Raw genomic sequence first — 20123 nt, 5'->3', positions numbered from 1 at the left:
TTTAGTCATTTATCGTTAATTAGTTTTTTAACATTGAATGCGATTGATAAACTGCAACACAGGACCTTGTGTAAACTTTTTAAGTCATTTATCTTTAATATTTTTTTTTAATATTGAGTAGCCTAAGATTGACAAACTGCAACACAAGACCTTAATAATCCGGTGAATCTCGTCTTCATTACTTTCAGGGGTCCGTCGTATATCTTTGCCACTGTCACAATGCACCCCATGACAGCGATGTATTTTCTTGACGCCAATTCAGGCCCAGAAAGTTACTCGATTGAGGTCAGTGTATCTGTGATTTCTAACATAGTTTGTCTTATTTGTCTTACGATATTTAATTGCCCGAATTTAAAACAAAAAAATTGCTTTTTGGAAATAGGTTGATTCCACGCTGTTAATTCGCGGCAAAGGGATTCTTCGGACTTTCAATGGTTCGGTTTCTTTGCGAAATTATACTCTTAAATACGAAGGCGTTCAAATTTACATGGGGCTGCATGTCTCCAGCGTTTGTGAGGTTTACTTTTACCTTCCCCTAACATCGGTAAGTAACAGGCTACATGTGCGACTACATATGCTAAATTTCGTTTATAAATTATAACAGTTTTTTTGCTCAATCACACACAGGTAACCTTACGTTATAGCAAGTTAATAAATTTACTAAATATATAATTTGAGCACGTTTGGTCAAATTCAATTTACTCTCGTGAGTCAGTGTTTCCTGATGTTAACAAGCAACTTTTCTTTGTAGAATTCAAACCGCAAGTTGTCAGTGCTAATACCAGATCGTGGGAGATGGAGTTTTAAAAACAAGGCGTCGGTCGAGTCCGGAAAAGGCGAAGCCGTCTTCGGATACACACTTTTATCAAAGTGAAAAAAAAAAAAAAAAGTTTCCTATACTACTCCTCAACAACTTAACGAATGACTAATCTTGTTTAAAACAACATCTTTATTTTGCGTTAAACTGTATGGCCAAATGTTTACTTAATGTTAGCAAACCGGTCAGGCTCCGATCTTTATAAAGTTATGGATTCTCCGTTCACTTCACTTGATACTAAACACATCTATACACCAGCATTGTTATAACTTGAATAACTTTGTATAACGCAAAATATTTAAGCAACATATTTGGCTTAGCGGGATAAGTTATCCCTCTTCCAGTTTAACCAAATAGAAAATCAATAGTCTCGTATTATTGGCCGAATATAATCATGACATTACAGACAAAAAGGTGAACAAATTTGGAAAGAGGAAATCAAGGCAAGCATGCTGACAATGCTTCACCTTATTTTGGGAGTTGACCAATCAGGTAAGCCCATGGACGCCTCTGTTGTATTTAATAGTTCCAGTTACAGCTTTAAAAAAAATCGATTTCGGCTTAAAAAAAAAGATAAACAAAGCAAAACTATATTCAAAACGTCACAAGTTTTTTTCCTAACCAGTTGTTACACTTGTTGAAAAAATATAATTTCCACACTACATCTTTTTCTGACATGCGTTGTTACAAAGTAGCCTATTACCAATTTGAAACATCAAAACACGGTTTTAAAGGCAACCTATATTGGATCATTTAGAGCATTATATTTTGCATTAGTCGCCAGTACTTGGACCACCTGGTCAGCTGATGGCTCAAGTTGTCGACAAAAGGGAACTCAGTCAAGAACCCGAAACTGCACCAGCGGACATTGCTTGAAAACGTCCAACATTGTTGAAGTGCAAAAACGACCATGTAGCGCATCGGCCTGGGTAGAAGGTAAGAGTGTTGGAAATTTTTTGTCAAGATTAAATTCCAAGTCGACTCATTTTCGAAAAATCATTTTTGTTACGTCAGATTCCGATACAAGTCATTGGCCTAAAGTGAGATCCATGTCACGTCACATTCTAAATTATTTTTTATCTACAACATCGCTGAACAAGACCAATTCTGTAGTTTGCATAGCAAACAACAAGAACAAAACAAATAGCAAGTTGCGACTATTAGCTTAATCAAGTAATTTAAAACATTGATTTAAGTGCACTTAACACTATAGGTACGACTTTACGCAATAACCTTTGCGGTTCATGTACGAAGTTAGTTTCTTGATTAGGATTTATATATGTTTATTGTTATGGTATCCGAAACCTTTGAGAGTAGATTCCTGTTGTTCGATTATAAAGCTTGACTTACTGGTATTACGTAAGTAAAATGTAAAGTTAAAATACTCATCTAAAACACACGATCAAATGTTTGATTAAATTTGGGGGAATATATACGTATCAACAACCTAATGTTTTTTGTATACAAGTAAAAGCGAACATTCAGATTAAATGCACTGTTTGTATTTATCACGTTGTAGGAATCTTCAAGCGTGTTCGAGCCAACTCCCCCGATATCTCGAGAAACGTCAAGAGGTTTTACGCCTATTTTTATAACAAAGCATCGTCGAATGTTAATTTACCTCATTATGGTATAGAGAGAGATTACGTGAGTATTGCCAAATCAACGGGATAAAAGTACAATTTTTTCCAAGTTGCTTCACGATTTTATAAGTTGTGTGTGTCCGATATAATTGCTTATTACTTAAAAATTGTACGTAAGAAATATTTTGTACGTAATGTATAAGGCCATAAAATTGTACGATAAGTATTAGGCCCAAATCTTAATTTAAACTGTACGATGTTCAGAAAGACTACTATTAATTGGGCGGTGCATTTGTAGTGATTTGCATGGTCATAAATTCCTAGATGAATGCTCTGTGCAAACATAATCGCACTGTGTTCGCGTACACGAAAATTCCAAATTGAATAGTATCATGGAATTTTCGTTGAGCAAAGAAATATTTAGGTAGCGTTATATATTAATGTCATAAAACATATATACTTTAGAAGAAACCTGCTGTTTTTAGTCCAACAAAAATGGAACTCCAATGAAGTTTAACTATACATCAAGGAAATTCCGCTTAGCATTTTTTTAATACACTTTTTTTATTACGTCCTATTTTATAAATAATATACTAAGTCGTTGATAAGCCTGGACCACCAAATCTAGTTTACCTACCCCAGTTTATAAACCCCAATCTAGAATGGTATACGCTCCCAGAGTGCCCAAATCTGGTAATTTTGTTACTATATAGTTCAAAGGAAATAACCTCATTTCACGAACTCTTTGCGATGAATAATATTTCAGGTGTATTTTAAAGTGGGACAAGAGCCTCTGCGACGTGCAACGTACGACAGAAGTTACTCGTAAGTACAGGGAAACAACATAAATTAAACCAAGAGCCTTAAATAGTGTTTAACATCACTAATGGTATAAACATTTGAAAATTTAACTGAAATCATAACAATACTTACGCCAGGGCTGCGGAGTCGGTTAAAACTAACCCGAGTCCGACTCCGGTCAACTGTGCGATTTTGTCGAGTCCCGAGTCCGACACTGACTCTACAGCCGGTTTTCCGCCAATTAACGTAACTAAATAAGGTGGATATTCAGCAATGCACTTATAAGGGTGTCGTATAATTCATTCACTCACAATACATGGTTGGAATATATTCACCACATTGTATTAGACCTTTAGAATTTCAACTTGGCGGCTATATCAGTTAAAAAAAATTGGCACTGCGCATGCGCACGTCAGACTCGGGTAGTTTTACGTAGTTTTACTCGATTCCCGAGTCCGACTTCGACTCCGCAGCCCTGACTTAAGCTACTATAGCTTTTTTAGGCTTGCTTTATATGCTAATACTTTTACTACTGTTTGCAGCGGACAGTCGTATTTTTTCGAAACCTTTGCAATCCATCCTTTTACGGCAATGTTTGTCTTGGATGGCAATTCCGACAAGAAAACCTATTCAATCGAGGTCAGTAAAAGCTTTCTTTGGGACTGTAAGTCGTAAGAAGTTTGTTTAAAATTATTGCTTATATTGTACATAGCAATATCTGATACTTAAATTTGATGCAGCATTAAGAAATTAAGTTACCGCCAGTTGTATAACAACAATTGGTTCCTAAATTTACATTTTAAGGTGACAACCGGTGGGTTGCATCGCAATAGTTGCTGAAATGCCTATATTAGGTTGGTGTTGGATCGGCAGTGATACCATCCTAGTATCGGACGAGTAGCAATGCTATCACAATATGAAATCGGGTATCGGCTCCTATCCGATACTATCGGACATACTTAAACGTAGACACAATTTGTATACAATTTTTGTCTCGGCAGGTAAATTCCGGACTTGATAGACCTGGAACCGGCAGATTTCGAACGTATCAGGGGTCAGTGTCCCTTCGAAACTATACGCTTCAGTTTAAAGCAGCGCAGCATTACCGCAAACGTGCGACAACATTTTGCGAAGTTTACTACCTTCTGCCACTAACGTCGGTAAGTAAGTATAGAAAACGAGTAAAAAACTTTTTCTGAAAGGCTAAATGTTATCCAATGCTACCCACCAACAACAGACAAAGTACAAAACCTTAGACCAGTGAAAGATTTGAAGCTTTGAGCTGTCCAAAATACATAATTTTGACTCAGCGGGTCAAGTGCATATGAAATACAACACTATAACCTGAGCTGAGATGGGTTAAAACAAAACAAGTTTCATAAGTGAACCGGAAACCGTTGAAAGATTAACCGGTCGTGAGTCCACTGCAGGCTAGTTGTTTTTCTAGCCTGTCCTGCTTGCATTTTTATCGACAGATTCGGTTAACCTGTCGAAGGTTGTACTATGATGCTATGATGCGTAAGCCGTTATCGTTTATCAAAAATGACTTAAGATAGGCTAGATCACAGTGTTTGTCCACCTGTGTGTTCCTTTTATTGAAGTTTCAGAAGTATTTACTAAATTGCCTTATTACTATAAAAGAACAATAATTGAAATTGAAGTGAACTGATGAAGAACATCAATAATTCAATGAGCGAAATCGTTTCTTACGTTTTGGTCAAGACTACAACCGTCGAAAGTTAGATAAGAACGCATATGTTGGTTTATTTCAGGCATCTAACGACAAACTCGTCTTTCTAGCAAAGGATCATGAGAGAAGATATTCGGAAAATAAGGCGTCGGTCCAGTCAGGAGGTGGCCCAGCTGTTTTGGGATACACACTTTTATCGAAGTGAGAATATGTTTCAAAACGAGTGCTTTGTTATTCAGTTTGCTTATATCTATGTCAAACAATCGGTCATTTACATTATGCTTTTATTTAGAAGAAAAATAGTTGTTTTAAAAAACCTTTCTGTAAATATATTTGAAACAACAATCTACCTGTTTTCCCGCTCTTTTTTTGAAGAATTCGTAGAATTTATACATACTACTAGGTGTTGTGTACAAACTTGTTAGATCGTAAATATTCAAGTATATTCTGTGTTTAATTTAAAATTTTTGCTGGCTAAATACTTTCCATGCCGCACGAATACATTTTTGGCGCTTATCTCGACTTTGCAGATACGACGGAATTGAAATTACAATGGACGAAATCAGAGATACGATGATGTCTATGATGCACCTTATTTTGGGAATTGACCAGCAAGGTATGAGCTGCTATAATATCAAGTCCACGTGGGCGAAAGGGATTGCGATAAAAAAGGAATAACGTTACAAAACATTAAACTGACCCTTTATTAAAGTTGTAAAACATTTTTTTTTAATTTTTCGTAACTGATTAAAAAATGTCAAAAGATTTCAAGTTAGTCATACGTGGTTTTTGGATGATGAGTTTTTTTTTTTTGCCACTGAGATTTAAGCAAATGTAAAAAATTGCAATATGTTTGAATACGTGAATCTAAATGGAGTGTTTTATTGCAACATATTTTCTGTTTTTAACTTTTGTCTTTTAATGAGTTTTGTTGGATTATTAGGAAAATCAAAATCTTGAATGTTTTCCACATTATAAAATAGTATTTGCGGCCAAACTAAAATACGTAAGCCGTGTATTAGGCTGCGCTTAATTGCAACACGAAGTCCCATATAAGGTACGAATGAAAAGCGACCGATTTGTCTTAAGTTTGGAGCCACTGGTCCCAGTGGTCATCTTGTACCGACAACTGCCCTATGCAACAAACACAAATAAGACTCCGGAATTGCATTATTGGCCCCTGTCCGCAAAACAACAGCAGAGTTGAAAGGGAGACACGGCCGTGTAGCATCCCGGTTTGGGTCGCAGGTATGAATGACGTAAAATGTTGACGCTTTGGGTTTTTTAATTGGTTATAGAAAGTAAATTGGCTTTCAAACTGTTTGATCAACTTTATTGGTGTCAAGTAATTTTTTCGAACTTTGTATTTTTTGAAATTTGTAATAATATGTTAAGTTTCGATGTTCCATTTAAATACGCTCTGGGTGAAAAAAGTGTGATTAGTTTTATGCAGATTTCGTTGGGGTCTTGTACTCTGACAAGACACATGTGACTGAAATTGACTTTTAAACAGACCGTGTTGATCCTTTTAATTTTATTAGATGACAAGTAAACAACGCAAAAGTTTGCTGCCTTTTGCCACTATTCTAACTTTTCCATATTCAGCTTGCTGTCTACCAATTAATATTATGGAAATTGCCTTTCTACAGAAATATTCGAGCGCTTTCTATCAGAACGTGGCATTCTTACATGGCTCGTCGAAAACTTTCACCGCTACTTGCTGCCAATTCCCAAGGAGGTGTCTCATTTTATCGACCATTTAGTGGAGAAACACAACAGACGAAACTATGTGAGTTTGATTAAACGACTTAAAAAATCTTTAACAGAAGCGGCTGAGGACGCATACTCGCATAGTTACTACACACAACTGCTGGTTTGTCCCTTTTCAACCTAAAGAAATGCCAGTTAACATTAAATGGCAGACATCTTGCAATTTAAAGTGCATATAAGTGACACAAGTCACCGGTGCATTCCGAGAGCGTACATACATATTGGAAATAAAAATAAGACATTTGCTTATTTGTCGGAACACACGTTTTCGCCGATCTATCGAATCACTTTTTTTGGTAAAAACATTCTTTTGTTATGTTATGTTACTCTACATCAAATTGACGTAGGCCTATATACTATGTTTAAACTTGTAAGAAAATAGCAAAAGTATGCAATGCAGCTTGACAACAAAATGTAACTTAAACTGAAAATAGCTTATAGTCAATTCGTAATAATTATTAACGTGGAATAAGCTTCGTTGTGCACCTGTGGTATGTTCCGCGGCTTCATAACTGGCAATGTAAAGCCACCATAAGCCGCATTAGCAAATGATAAAATCCTATAATTTCACCTGTTGAAGGATCGTCTCGGATATTTTAATTAGTTTTTATGCTTTCTAACCCTCCTATCGCATTTAACCTACCAGCTGAGAATCTCAGTCAGATCATAATTCAGGTTAGTTTATATTAGCCTGCATGCGATGAGTCTGCCTAAAAATCACGAAATCTTCTATCTACGTGCAACAGTCGCCTGTTCAAAGCCAGTCAATGACAGCTTTTGTGTACTAAAATATTTTCGTTCCAGGTGTCATTCAAAGTGGGAGAAGCGCCATTTAAAACTGCTATTTACAACAGGAAATACACGTAAGTTAGTTAACCTAAAACAGTTACATACACTGCATGTGTTTTTGGCCAATCAGGCGATCAACTTAAATAGAATGCATCATTGAACAATTTCTAATGTGATGTCTTTTAAGTGGGCCGTCGTATACCTTTACAACATTCGCAACACATCCTTTTAGAGCAATGTTTCTTCTTAAAAGCAATTCTAGCCTTGAACGTTACGTAATTTCGGTGAGCATACGATTTTATATTTTATTTGTTAAAATTTTTAACAGATTACTGAAAATGCTACATTCTTAAAAGGTATATTCTGATTTCGCTGGAAGTAGCAATGTTGAAGATTTCCATGGATCTGTTACTTGGTTAAACTACACGATGAAATATGGAGGTGCGCAGACATTTTCCACCAGGATTTCAACGGCTTGCAAAATCCTATTTTTCTTTCCGCTGACTACGGTAAGAATTCTGGAATAATTATTTTGTGAACCTTGTTAATTATCGTGTTTTTTTCTCCATTTTAAAAATTGCCCTAAACAAGCAAAATAAACTTGACATGTTTTCATTAATTAGGCTAATCAATCAATTCAAAAATATCATACAGGGTTAATGTGATGTTCAAACTAAAAATGCGCAGTAAACTTTACCTTTTGTAAAGAAGTTTAAAAAAATAATGTGAATTTATTTTCTTTCTTGACCATCTAAGACTGTTTATAAGACAGATAAAACATAAAATAAATTCTTAAAATTTTACAGAAATATATATTCCGCCGACGAACTGACGATGCCTTATAGGCAAAAAATATAATTCTGTAAAAAAAATTTTCTGTTTTTATCAACAGTCTTAGATCATCTGAATCTTTTATTTACATTTTATTGTCTGCGGGAGATTCCTTACTTCCTAAAGTGTTTCAGTTTTCTTGACCATATTTTAGTCTTTTACAAAAAAAATCATAATGGTTCTACATAAACTCTTTTGAGAAGCACTTAAATAGGAAGCTAGCGAGAAGTGACTTTGTCAAATAAAATATTACTGGGTAAAAATACAAAGTAGTAGTAATAACTAACGCATATTTATTGTTAATAACTGTGAAAAGAATGATTTCCAAATACAAGTTTCTTTTATAAAATCTAAATCACAATATTGGATACAAATCATCAATTATTGGAGAGATATCAGCTTTTTTAAAGGAAATATAAAAATTCAAATTGAAGACCATAATAAACATGACTTGTCCATTCCACTGATCCATTAGGGGAGGTGTGGGACCCATGGAACGGATTTGTTTTTTCCGTAATATCTTTCGAATTACAACTCAAAAACACTCGCTGTTATTTCCTTTGGAAAGCTTACAGCTATGGATGCCTACAATCCTACATGAAAAAAATAATTTAAATCTGACATATCCTTCTAAGTTTTTTTATATATATAAAAAAAGAACTTTTTGTTCCATCGGTCCCACCCACAGGACCTATGGAACACCCCACAGGACCTATGGAACAGAGCATGACTGCATCTAAAAAGACTGCGCTGACTATTCCTGAAGTGCATAACTACTCAGTTAATGGTGTATTAATAGTGGCACAAGAAAATGTGTTTGGAGAAATTAAATAAAAACACAGGGAAACAAGCACAAAATGCTGAAATGATATTTTTTTTATTTCTGGTATAATTTGCCACCCAGGTTTATTATATCAATTGTTTTTATTTTTTAGGAGAACATATCTAGAAATATAATAACAGTCAAATGTGCGATTTCGTCGAGTCCTGAGTCCGACTCTGACTTTACAGCCTATATTACGCCAATTTACGTAACTAAATACTCAGCAATCCACTCATAGTGATATCGTATAATTCATCCACTCACAATAACTGGTTTGAAAATATCCACCATATTCTATTCCGCTTGTTAAAAAAATGCAATTGACGGCAATATTATTTCTTAGTACTGCGCATGCGCACGTCGGACTCGGTACTCTGTTATTTTACGTGGTCTGGTCTTACTCGAGTCTCGAGTCCGACTCCTTCGAGGCCCGAGTCCGACGACCCCTGGTCCTCAGTGAAACAACCCCTTATTAGATGTTCTTGTCTTAAAAGTTGGCATACTAATATCCTTAAAATCTAAAAATATGATCATAAAATGTTCAAGAGACCAATGGAACAGACTGTTCCAAGGGTCCTCTAATCGCCATTAAAAAAATACTCATGACTAGCCAGTATTCTGAACCAAATCAATTAAACAAACTTTCAACCTAGATAAACCCTCGTATGTACCTAGATAAACCCTCATCTCCACAAAAATTATTCACTGATTTACAATTACCTAAAGACTATCAAAACACCTTACGAATGTCAAGCTACAAACTATACTTTTCACCCAGAAAAGTGAAAAATGAAATAAATCATCCATTTCCAAAAGCATGCTATAGCCTTTTTGGAAAAAGTTCTGAACATAAAATCTTATTCCCACAACCTAAATTTTATTTAGTTCTGCCAACAGGGGGGGCAATATGCCATTGTTCCATTGGTCTCTATGTTCCATGGATCCAGCACTTCCCCTACGTGAAGGTTTCTATGTAATATTAACAACTGACGGTTACGAGTGTCATATGTCCCAGCCTTGGAAGTACCTTAATGAAAGATCAGCGATTGTTTTCTACCTTCCAGAAGTCTAATCGCGAATTCAATTTGTCGTACACTTTTCCAACACGACGGAGTGAAGCAGTTAATGCGTCGGTTTGGTCTGGCGATGGGGCTTCAGTGCTTGGATACACTCTCTTATCAAAGTAAGATTTGTCCGCATTACGCTTGACGAACTGATTTGCTCATTAAATATATGATTATACATCATCTTTTATGACGAAATGTGAATGCTTCACATATATTTACAGCTTTCACGACATTAAATGTAACATGTGTGAAGCTATCCTTATTTTGATCAACAGTGTTATACATACTTTTTATATTGGGATCCATAATGCAAACAAATTAATATCCGGCTAATAATGTTTTAGATAGTAGGCCTACAGTTATAACTCTTGCCTCCTGAAGCAACTTTTGTTGATTTACATAAACGAACTTTGCAGACCCGTCGGAATAAAATGCTCAGAAGAAGATATTAAGACCGCAATGCGAACAATGATGCATATCATTTTGGGAGGTGATAAAGCAGGTAAATTAAGGTTTTGTATTTTAACATCTTTCAGTTCAACATTCCACTTTTACATTTAACGATGTGATTGAAAATCATTTTCTAATAAATTGTACGGCATATTTAAATCTAGTTAGAGAAGCAAAATAACTTAGTGTACAGAAAGCTTAAAACATTTCTGTAGATTTTACCAAAAATTTCCAAAACGTACACGACACGTTCATTCACATTTAATTTGGCGTTTTCGACAAACTGTCTCACTAATTACTTCACTCACATGAATTTATTTCAAATTCCCAGTCTTTATATTATTTGATTTAGATTAAATTAGATGGAAAACCTTTTCCGCAACAATAACAAAAAGAGAAAATCGTGTTTATTTTTTTGCTTTTTGTCGATGCACCTAAAACAAATTTATATAGATAAAAATGCCCTGCTTTTTTTGTTGGGCGCTAAATCTTTAAAAGGAGTATTCTGTGTCTTGTAAATTGCATGTTTTACTTTATAAAAGAAATCCTTGAGCGCGTTCGATCCAACTCGTGCAATTTCACAAGGGACGTCGCAAACTATTACCCCTTCCCCTTGCCCACCCATTCTGAGGAAACCCTAATGAAAAAAGGTGGAAGATATTCAAAGGTGGAAAATGTATTCAAAACAGGAAATCAGGTGAACAGAATACAACCACGAAATAATGCGAAGTGCCTGACATAAACGCCCGTTTTTGTTTACCAACATATTTTAGATCAGTTTTTCTTAATCGGGTGAATCGATCACCCCAGGGTGAATAAAATTTTTGCAGGGATGAACCAACCAAATGGGGTGAATAGGGGTGAACTGTCAGCAATTGAAGATAGCTCGCGAGTAGGGCGGATATTCCGGGTGTTCTGTTATAAATAGACGAGATAGTTTTATTATATCATGAGACAAAGGTGAATGAAATCTGGAGATAAATCCAAGGGGTGAACGAAACTAAAAAAGTTTAAGAAGCACTGTTTTAGATCATGTGAACTTAACTGCCGTCGAAATGCTGCACCAATATATTTATTCATTTTCAACCAAATTAAAAAATATGTAGATATAAATTATTATATAAATTATATACAATGCGAAATATAATGAAATTGTCACCACCAACACAGGCTAATGGTAATTTACCGTATCAAACCTTAGTTCAAGTCAAGTTAGTCAAACGAAATGAATAAAGTCAACGCAATTTAAATTGATGTTTTGCTTACAATTGCTTGAGACTTTACTCTTCTGCATTTTAGTTGTATTTCAAAATTGGTGACGAGCCTCGACAACTTGTTGTATACAACAAAACTTACAGGTCAGTAAAATGTTGGCAAATAACGATACAAATTAAATAGTCCCGACGAAAAACCAATCGCTCCGGAAGGAAAAGTCTATTGTGTATTTATTAAGAGTTAACCGCAATTAATTTGGAGTTTGTTTGGAAAAGTGGCGTTATCCTTTATTTGGATGATTTTGTCTTCAGCGGAAATTTTTAAAGGTTTTGTTAGCTTTTGACTACCGCCGGTTTTCGTTAATCTATACCACGGGTTCCTAAACTGTGGTCCATGAACCCCTTGGGGGTTCGCAAACTAGTTTTAGTGGACCCATAAGGGCCTAATTGAAATATAGTGAATTATTAAGAAATATTTAAAGTTTCAAATAAACAGTGTTGAATAAAAAATAAAACTTTTAGAATTGACTGTATTTAGACTCTATTTTACTTTTATGTTTTTGTACAGAAATAAGTCTATCTATGAACTCTATTTGTATTGTGACGTCATTTTTGAAAAAAAGTTTCGCCTAACGAAGCAAAACTAAATTTTAGGGGTCCGCAGCAAAAATGTTTAAGAAACCCTGATATATAATTCTTTTTTTCAGAGGTCCATCGTATACATTTGCAACCTTTGCTGTACATCCGTTTACAGCAGTCTTTCTTCTAAATGAAAAATCGGGTCCTCAACAGTACTCAATAGAGGTGTGCAAAACACGTTTTTCGATTGCATTTCATCATTTAGTCAACCTAGTCTTAGCGTTTACCTATTTCTTCTGGATGACTTTGTCAAATTTACAGGTTGTCTCCGAATTCAACACACACGTCCGTGGCTTGTTTGAGACGTTCGAAGGCTCGGTTTTCCTTCAAAACTACACTCTCAAGTATCGAGGCACGCAACTGTCTTCCAAAAAGGATCCAACGGCTTGCGAAGTTTACTTTTTCCTGCCGCTCACTCCAGTAAGTGGTAGCTGGGCCCAACTAGGGATGTCTGATTAATTATTTTTTTGCTACTCGGCAAGTTGGAGAAAATGTATCGCGATCTTATCCCATACCGAATAACTTCATTACTATAATCACATAAGCGATATAGTTAAAAATGACATAAGATTTCTTCCAGTTTTTTTTTGTCACAATTTGCTTTTTCATAAGTTGTTTCAGTTTCCTCCAGTCGCGAACCAACTTTTTTTTAAAGTGCACCTTTCAGGGTAAAATCGAGTACATTGCGGTTATTTTCTGGATACAATAACCCCTGACAGGCAAGGCTTTTGTGAAACACTTTTTGTTCCGCTTCAGAATTCAAACCGCAGTCTTGTCCTTTGGCCAAAAGAGCGCGATGTTCCTTCGTATCATTGGAAACGTAAACATGGAAGGAAAACAGAAAATCTTGCTTTTGTCCGATCGGGAGGCGGCAAGGCCGTGTTCGGATATACTCTTCTTTCGAAGTATGTTTCCCAAATGTGACTAAAGTTTAACGGTTCCAAGCGTTTTGCTGACAACAGTCCCTGCAAATACTTTTTCAGTCAAAAATTGCTTTGGTTGGAGGGTAAGGGTGGTACAACGTCGCAGCAGGCACATTGTAATAGGAAAACGCAGTTTCTTAAGAACAGATTTTTGTTAAGAAACAGGGGTAGCTATTTCATGAGATTGAAGGGAACAGTAGTCGTGAAATATAATCTACAGTCTAAAGATAAACAAAATTAAATTTTCTCTTTAGATAAATTTAAATAAACTCACACAAAGTGCATTGTTACTCCTTGCTTATCTGTTCTTGAAAGCACCCAATTAAACATTTAAACGAAGTTATCCATTCATAGCAGGTGCATTCATGTTACTCGTTTGTTTCTAAATAAGTGCTGTTACGTTGAGAAATAATGGTTGCTCGACCAACGATATATCAACTTCGCAGGCCTTCTGGTGAGAAAATAGCCATAAAAGAAATCAATGAGACGATGTTTGCCATGATTCATATCCTTGTGGGAGCTGATTACTCAGGTAAAGTCGCTCGTGTTACGCTATACATATGTTTGTGTACAATGTTTCACAATCAGTCTATATATACGTGCTTTTATGTAATTACTTATATACCGGTGCATTGCTAGATAATACTGGTACACTTTAGACGCGCGTCTACATTAATGCGTAAATTAAAATAAAAAAAGAATACAATCTTCATTTAATTTAGGTTGATACATGCCGTTTATTTGGTGTTTTTTATTTGGATTATTGCTTAGAATCAAACGAACGAATTTTAATGTTTTTTTGTTTTATTGTTATGTCGGTGATTTGACTTTGAGTTGACTTGCTATAATAATAATGAATTGACTTGGACTTTATTTTGGAAACTGGTGATTAGGACTTTGATTTGACTACGACTTAACTTGTTATTTTTTGAAAAGACTTTACTTTACTTGAACTTAAGTTATTTCACGAATGACCTGACTGGAACTTTATTCAGTTCAAATGACTTGTTTACAACACTGTAGATTGAAAATCAATTTTTTTGCACAATTATCCGCTGCACCTTAAAATTAAAAATAAACGATCCCTACTCTGCACATCTATAATTATAAACTAGGCCTATACCATATAAATTATCGCCTTAAAAGAGGCCAGTTTTGTTCACACATTGCAAATGGAATTTTACTTCAGCAAAGGAACACAAGATAACAAGGCAGATTATTTAGGAAATTCACAACATAAATATTGGATGTTTCCATTAATTTGTCAATGGCAAACATTCTTATAAAAATGAAATATGCCGAAAAATCGCACAGAAAATTAATTTCGTTAAAAAGACTAACAAGAAAACGCAAATTGCAAAACGATGACATTTTTTTAGTGTCCTCCAAAGACCATGCATTTTTTTTGAAAAAGAGGACATATGTTATTCCTATCATAGATAAACCTCTGTGCAGTATACAATTTATTTATATAATTAGGTTTCATTTTGTTGAAGTTGAATATTAAACTGGTTGCGAGATAACTATTGATTGTTGGTAAAATGTTATATCAAATTAAGTTTGGAGTCGTTGGACATCTTGGTCGGCCAGCCCTATCAGTTGTCGCGTGTACGGGATCCAAATAAGAAGCCGAAGTTGCACCAGCGGCCCATGTCTGCAAACTTCCAGCACTTACCAAACCCAAAGTCGTCCATTCAGTGGTTTAAAATGCGTCGCTAAAGGTATGCATTAGTTTATTCTGTGCAAATCGAACCATTTTGTTGGTGAACGATTATTGACAGATAATTTGTACCTTTAATCTTCAGAGTTTTCAAGGAAGAAAACTATAGCATAGTAAAATAAAATCATTCAGTTTATTTCAAAGCTATCATTTCCCCCTATGTGAAGCAACGGTTGAAATATATTTGACATAGGAGTATCGTTACCAAAAATCGTATTGCTTTAGAATTGTTTGAGCGCTTTCCAAAGATGTCGTTCAGTCTTAGACGGCAAATCGACAATTTTCACATGTATAAGTTTCCGAGATTTTCGAGAGGATTTTCAGCAAATGCAATATCAGACGGAGGAAGGGATATGTTTGACGAAGGGAATAAGGCAAGTGCCGTGCTCTTACTATCGTAATGTGTGTGAGAAATATTGTTAGAAACAATGTTTTAGAGTTTAGAGCATTTTTTTAGTATGGCGTTTCGGTTTGCTTAAATTGATGTGGGATTTTTAAAAAACTACTGAATGACTGGTATTTCTTTTTAGGTATTATTACTGTTCTATGGAAAGGTATTATCGTGACTTCATCGTTAATTAAGGATAATCTAAGTACCGTGACGTAACAACCACCGGCTCAGTCTGTGCACCAGGACCTCATAATAAAGCCCCCACATTGCTAGACTTTATTGTAAAATGTAGATGACACCTAACATAATAGACCTGGCAATATTTGATTTAGAGATAGTACAGGTATATTTATTTTTGTAGCTTTTTTTTCGTTTATTATGTGATTTTGTCTTAACCACCTGACATACAGGTTTCAAACAATTTTGCGTATATGAAATATAGGCTGGTACTAAGCATTGCCTGAGTCGTAATTGTTACTTTTTAACGATATAAAAATAGGCCTACAGCGTGTCCTAAAATAAATAGAATATTACATTTTAATACCAAAACAAAACTCGTTTAACTTGGTAACATTTTATGTGAGCTTATATATATAAGGAAATCTTGAGTTCAACTGAGTTATGAAAAAGTTAGGGCTATAAATGACTTTAGCTATAAATAAAAGTAAGGAATCAAGACACGGGGTTTTAAACAAATAATTGTTATTTATTACTGCTAAAAACTAATTTTATACCTAAGAAAAATATCTTAACAGAATACTATTGTATATGGGAGCCACATACTAGAGTTTGTAGCGGACCCCAGCTGGCGAAGATACGGCTCTGCCTAAGTCTGAGTTTTTGAGAGAAAAAAAACGAACCGATATGATTCTGTGTTGTCATAAATAAAATCCCCTCAGCAACCCATCTGCATGGTGCAATTGGGAGCTGTCCTGGACAGAATATATACATTAAATAGGCAACAGATGCAATCAGGTATATTGTTACTGGTTTTTTTTTCATTCTCTGTCCTCAATAACTTACACGAAAATTAAATAACTCCGCGACATTTATCTATACTTTTGAAAAAATATATTCATTGCCGATACCACTTTTAATTTTCAGCAATAAAGTTATATTTCCAGGTTTACTTCAAAGTGGGAAATGCGACACGTCAACGAGCAATTTACGACAGAAGATACTCGTAAATATGTTAATTTTATTAGTGGTTGTCCCTTTAAAACATGTAGCATACTTTTTTTTTAAAAATTATTATCAGAGGTGCATCGTACATTTTTGAAACCTTCACCGTACATCCGTTCACCGCACTTTTTGTTATTGATTTTGAAGCCGGGTCAGGACAATACTCTATAGAGGTAACATTGATGAAGGAGAGATAAGGACTTTGTTCGAAAACGACCTTCTTAATTTAGCCTAAAAATAACGATGCTGAGTGTTTTTGAAAGGTAAATTCAAATCTCGGAGCAGATGGAAGGGGCAAGTTTGGTACTTTTGATGGTTTGCTTCTTTTCCAAAACAATATCTTGCAATATGGTGGCGCCCAAGTGTATTCTGCCGGCGATGCAACAGTTTGCGAGGTGTACTTTTACCTGCCCCTCACTGGAGTAAGTATATTCGAATGCTTAGCCAATTGTTAAACGATGTTTTTTTATCTGAAAAAGTAAATCATAGTGTCTGCTAATATTTTCTGAAAGTGACAAAAGTTGTTTCCCTTTTCGGCCAATTTTCTAAAGAATTTTAATTTCTCCCCCCCATTTTGAGTTTGCCTATCAAAATTTTAATCCCAAATATATTGTGCTTTGAAAAAGTTCGGCCATGTTGAATACGCTTGATGATACAACAAATTTAGTGTTTGATACCTGATACACCAGAATTTAAACAATTGGTATTTGTCATTAAATTAGCAGGCCAAAAGGCCAGACATTGGGGTAGTAAATCATTTTGTTCCACTTCCTACCCTGGTGGGATATATTTTAAGTTGGTTAAATCTTATTTAAACATTCCGTGAAAAACAGTGGTTTTGCTTTCAGGATACGAGCCCCAAACTAATTGTGTCAACACCTGATCGAAAGAAGTATAATATGAAAAACAAAGCGTCAGTTCAATCCAACAGTGGTCTAGCTGTTCTCGGATACACTCTTTTGTCAAAGTGAGAATCGTCCACTTTAACAAATAAAATCAAACCAATAAAAACGTTGCTGCAATTTAAGAACTTAATAAAAATATTTTCATCACTATTTGTATACCGGTATCCTAAATACTCTCAATACTAACTTAAAAGAATGCCACGCGTTTTGCAAGAAAAAACAAAGTGCTTTAATATGTTTGAATATTTGGTATGTAAATCTAAACTTTATCCTTTACAGAACTAATGGTGCAGAAATTTCCAAAGAAGAAATCAAGGCCACAATGTTTAAAATGATGGAAATTATTTTGTTTAGAAGCGGGGTAATAATTGGATCTAAAATCTTAGTGTTGTAAACCAAACATTTTGAAATGTCTTAAGTCCAAGTCAAGTCTTTTTAAATAAATAAGTCTCGGTCCAAGTCATTTTGTGCAAAGTCATCTCAAAGTCAAGTCCTTGCCATGAGAATACTACGTTAAACTATTAAAATTGGTCAAATCATCAGAGTAAGCAATATATCATTTAAAAATATTAAATTAATATAAAGCAAGTAAATTGTTTATGTGTAAACGTTAAGATAAATACGTCAATTTTATAAAAAAAATCGTTTAATGAAAACATCTTATTTCTATCCAAGCTATTTGTCCGAACGTCTTAAGTCACACCAATCTTTTGTCTCAAAGACTTAACTCAAGTTACTTCATTACCCTCATAAAACTTAAGTCGAGTCAAGTCATTTACAAATTGTTACTTGCAGACATGCAGCATGGCGTTTTCCATTGAAATCTATTTAGACCAGGGGTTCTTAAACTGGGGTCCATGGACCCCTTGGGGGTCCGTGAACTAGTTTTAGGGGGTCCATGAAGGCCTAATTAAAGAACTAGTGTATACATACGAAGTAATTAATTTTTTAAAGAAAACACTTTAATTAAAAATTAAACGGCTTTGCACTGAATGTATAGTTAGACTCCTTTCAACTTTCACATTTTCAGACCGAAATAAACAAAGTTATGAAGTCTATTTGTATTGCGACGTCATATTATGACGTCATTTTGGAGCATTTCTTGCCAACCGGGTTCCATGCAAAGCAAAAAATATTTTAGGGGTCCGCGGTAAAAAAGTTTAACAACCCCTGATTTAGACAGACTGATAAATAGGTTGAATACGACCACAAAACAACGTTTAAAGGTTCAACCAAACAAGACAAAAAAATAAATTACCAACAGTCATTTCATTTTTGTCTTAGCTCATGTGGTGTTTGTTTCGACTAAATTAATTTCCTTAACATAACTTTATTTGTTTTCCAGAATTGAACGAAGAGAAACAATTAGGATTATGTGAAAATTGAAAGCAATTTAATCAACAATGCTTCGTATGCTCACGCTTACCATCCTTGTATTACTTTTGTCACATCTTGTTTTTGTTGATTTTTGCTGTAAACGCGACAACCAAATGTCATGGAGTCTCTTTGGTTTGAACCACGAAAGCAAAATATACCAATCAATGATGGAACAAAATGTTTGTGGTGAAAACTGAAACTAGGTTTAAAGGTTTACTAAAGCGAGTCCGTTAAAAATGCCTTGATCAAGACAAAGCAATTCCAACCGTATACCGCGCACTTTTTGTACGAAATAATGATGTCACAAACGTATTGGTGGTTAAAGGACCTGCCAAACCTTCGAAAGATCAGATTTTAATGAATCATCTTGATTTTGCCGCTACGCTTTTGTTTCCAAACTTTATACAAGAGAATCTTCAGTAGCTATATTGCTGCATGTTGAAAACAACCAGAATGGTTGGAGATTTTATCTTTTGAGAATACGAATTATTCCCATTCTATTTATAGATGTAATGTCCCATGCTTTAGTTTAGTGTTTGTATATGAAGTATGGAAACAAGATACCGATGTAGGGAAATCGGGTTCATTGCCGTATACAGTTTGGTCGCAGAGTTACAGATGTGGACACAAGAAGAACGCAATTATTACATTTTATAGGAAAAACGGTTTGGAAGATAAAGCTACTTCAGGTATAACGACGTTTTCAATAAATAAAACGTGAGGTATTCAATCAAGTTTTGGTATGTCAAAATGAGATATTCAATGAAGTTTTCGTATGACGGTAGCAAATTTTCTCGCTTGGATTATTTGAATTTTTATTCGTCGTAAACAAGGAGAATATATTTTGTCTTATTTTTAGTAGCACATTCGGGCAAAACTTTGAAGTCTAAGTTAAAGTGTATACGGCTTAATTATTTATATGTTGTCAAAAAATAGCTTAGAGTCCATCTTGTTTATAAATAAATGCCTACCTGTACCTTATTTGGCTTTTTGTTAAACCCCTTCAAAGAGACTCGTTTCTGCGATAAACCCTGATAAAATATGTACGGTAATTAATGCTATTTTACGATTAAGGATTGGGGTGAATTTAAAATATTTAGTTTTATCAAAGACAGGTTATACTGTGGAGTATTTTTTGGAAGAGTAAATAG

General features: G+C 34.9%; 1 protein-coding gene across 1 annotated transcript in view; it reads left to right on the top strand.

Moving 5' to 3' along the window:
• LOC146135658 (uncharacterized) overlaps positions 1–19079 on the top strand; it is a 31540-nt gene extending 12461 nt beyond the window's left edge. Inside the window, exons 11-43 of the mRNA XM_083396110.1 lie at positions 189–285; positions 383–544; positions 752–870; positions 1224–1309; positions 1595–1753; positions 2337–2464; positions 3167–3225; positions 3744–3840; positions 4203–4361; positions 4974–5092; positions 5422–5507; positions 5981–6139; positions 6541–6680; positions 7466–7524; positions 7638–7734; positions 7807–7891; positions 8970–9096; positions 10120–10287; positions 10588–10673; positions 11164–11318; positions 11921–11979; positions 12543–12639; positions 12736–12894; positions 13231–13379; positions 13844–13929; positions 14957–15118; positions 15343–15491; positions 16633–16691; positions 16767–16863; positions 16954–17112; positions 17539–17657; positions 17875–17956; positions 18941–19079. Of these exons, the coding sequence (XP_083252236.1) occupies positions 189–285; positions 383–544; positions 752–870; positions 1224–1309; positions 1595–1753; positions 2337–2464; positions 3167–3225; positions 3744–3840; positions 4203–4361; positions 4974–5092; positions 5422–5507; positions 5981–6139; positions 6541–6680; positions 7466–7524; positions 7638–7734; positions 7807–7891; positions 8970–9096; positions 10120–10287; positions 10588–10673; positions 11164–11318; positions 11921–11979; positions 12543–12639; positions 12736–12894; positions 13231–13379; positions 13844–13929; positions 14957–15118; positions 15343–15491; positions 16633–16691; positions 16767–16863; positions 16954–17112; positions 17539–17657; positions 17875–17956; positions 18941–18946 (3730 nt within the window). The 3' untranslated portion in view covers positions 18947–19079. The remainder of the gene's footprint in view (positions 1–188; positions 286–382; positions 545–751; positions 871–1223; positions 1310–1594; positions 1754–2336; positions 2465–3166; positions 3226–3743; positions 3841–4202; positions 4362–4973; positions 5093–5421; positions 5508–5980; positions 6140–6540; positions 6681–7465; positions 7525–7637; positions 7735–7806; positions 7892–8969; positions 9097–10119; positions 10288–10587; positions 10674–11163; positions 11319–11920; positions 11980–12542; positions 12640–12735; positions 12895–13230; positions 13380–13843; positions 13930–14956; positions 15119–15342; positions 15492–16632; positions 16692–16766; positions 16864–16953; positions 17113–17538; positions 17658–17874; positions 17957–18940) is intronic.
• Positions 19080–20123: the final 1044 nt, after the last annotated feature.

Source organism: Ascidiella aspersa, chromosome 8 (genome assembly GCF_963924565.1).
Source record: "Ascidiella aspersa chromosome 8, kaAscAspe10.2, whole genome shotgun sequence".
Classification (NCBI taxonomy): domain Eukaryota; kingdom Metazoa; phylum Chordata; class Ascidiacea; order Phlebobranchia; family Ascidiidae; genus Ascidiella; species Ascidiella aspersa.
The sequence above is the reverse complement of the archived record's forward strand: the minus strand, read 5'-3'. Positions and strand labels throughout refer to the sequence as shown.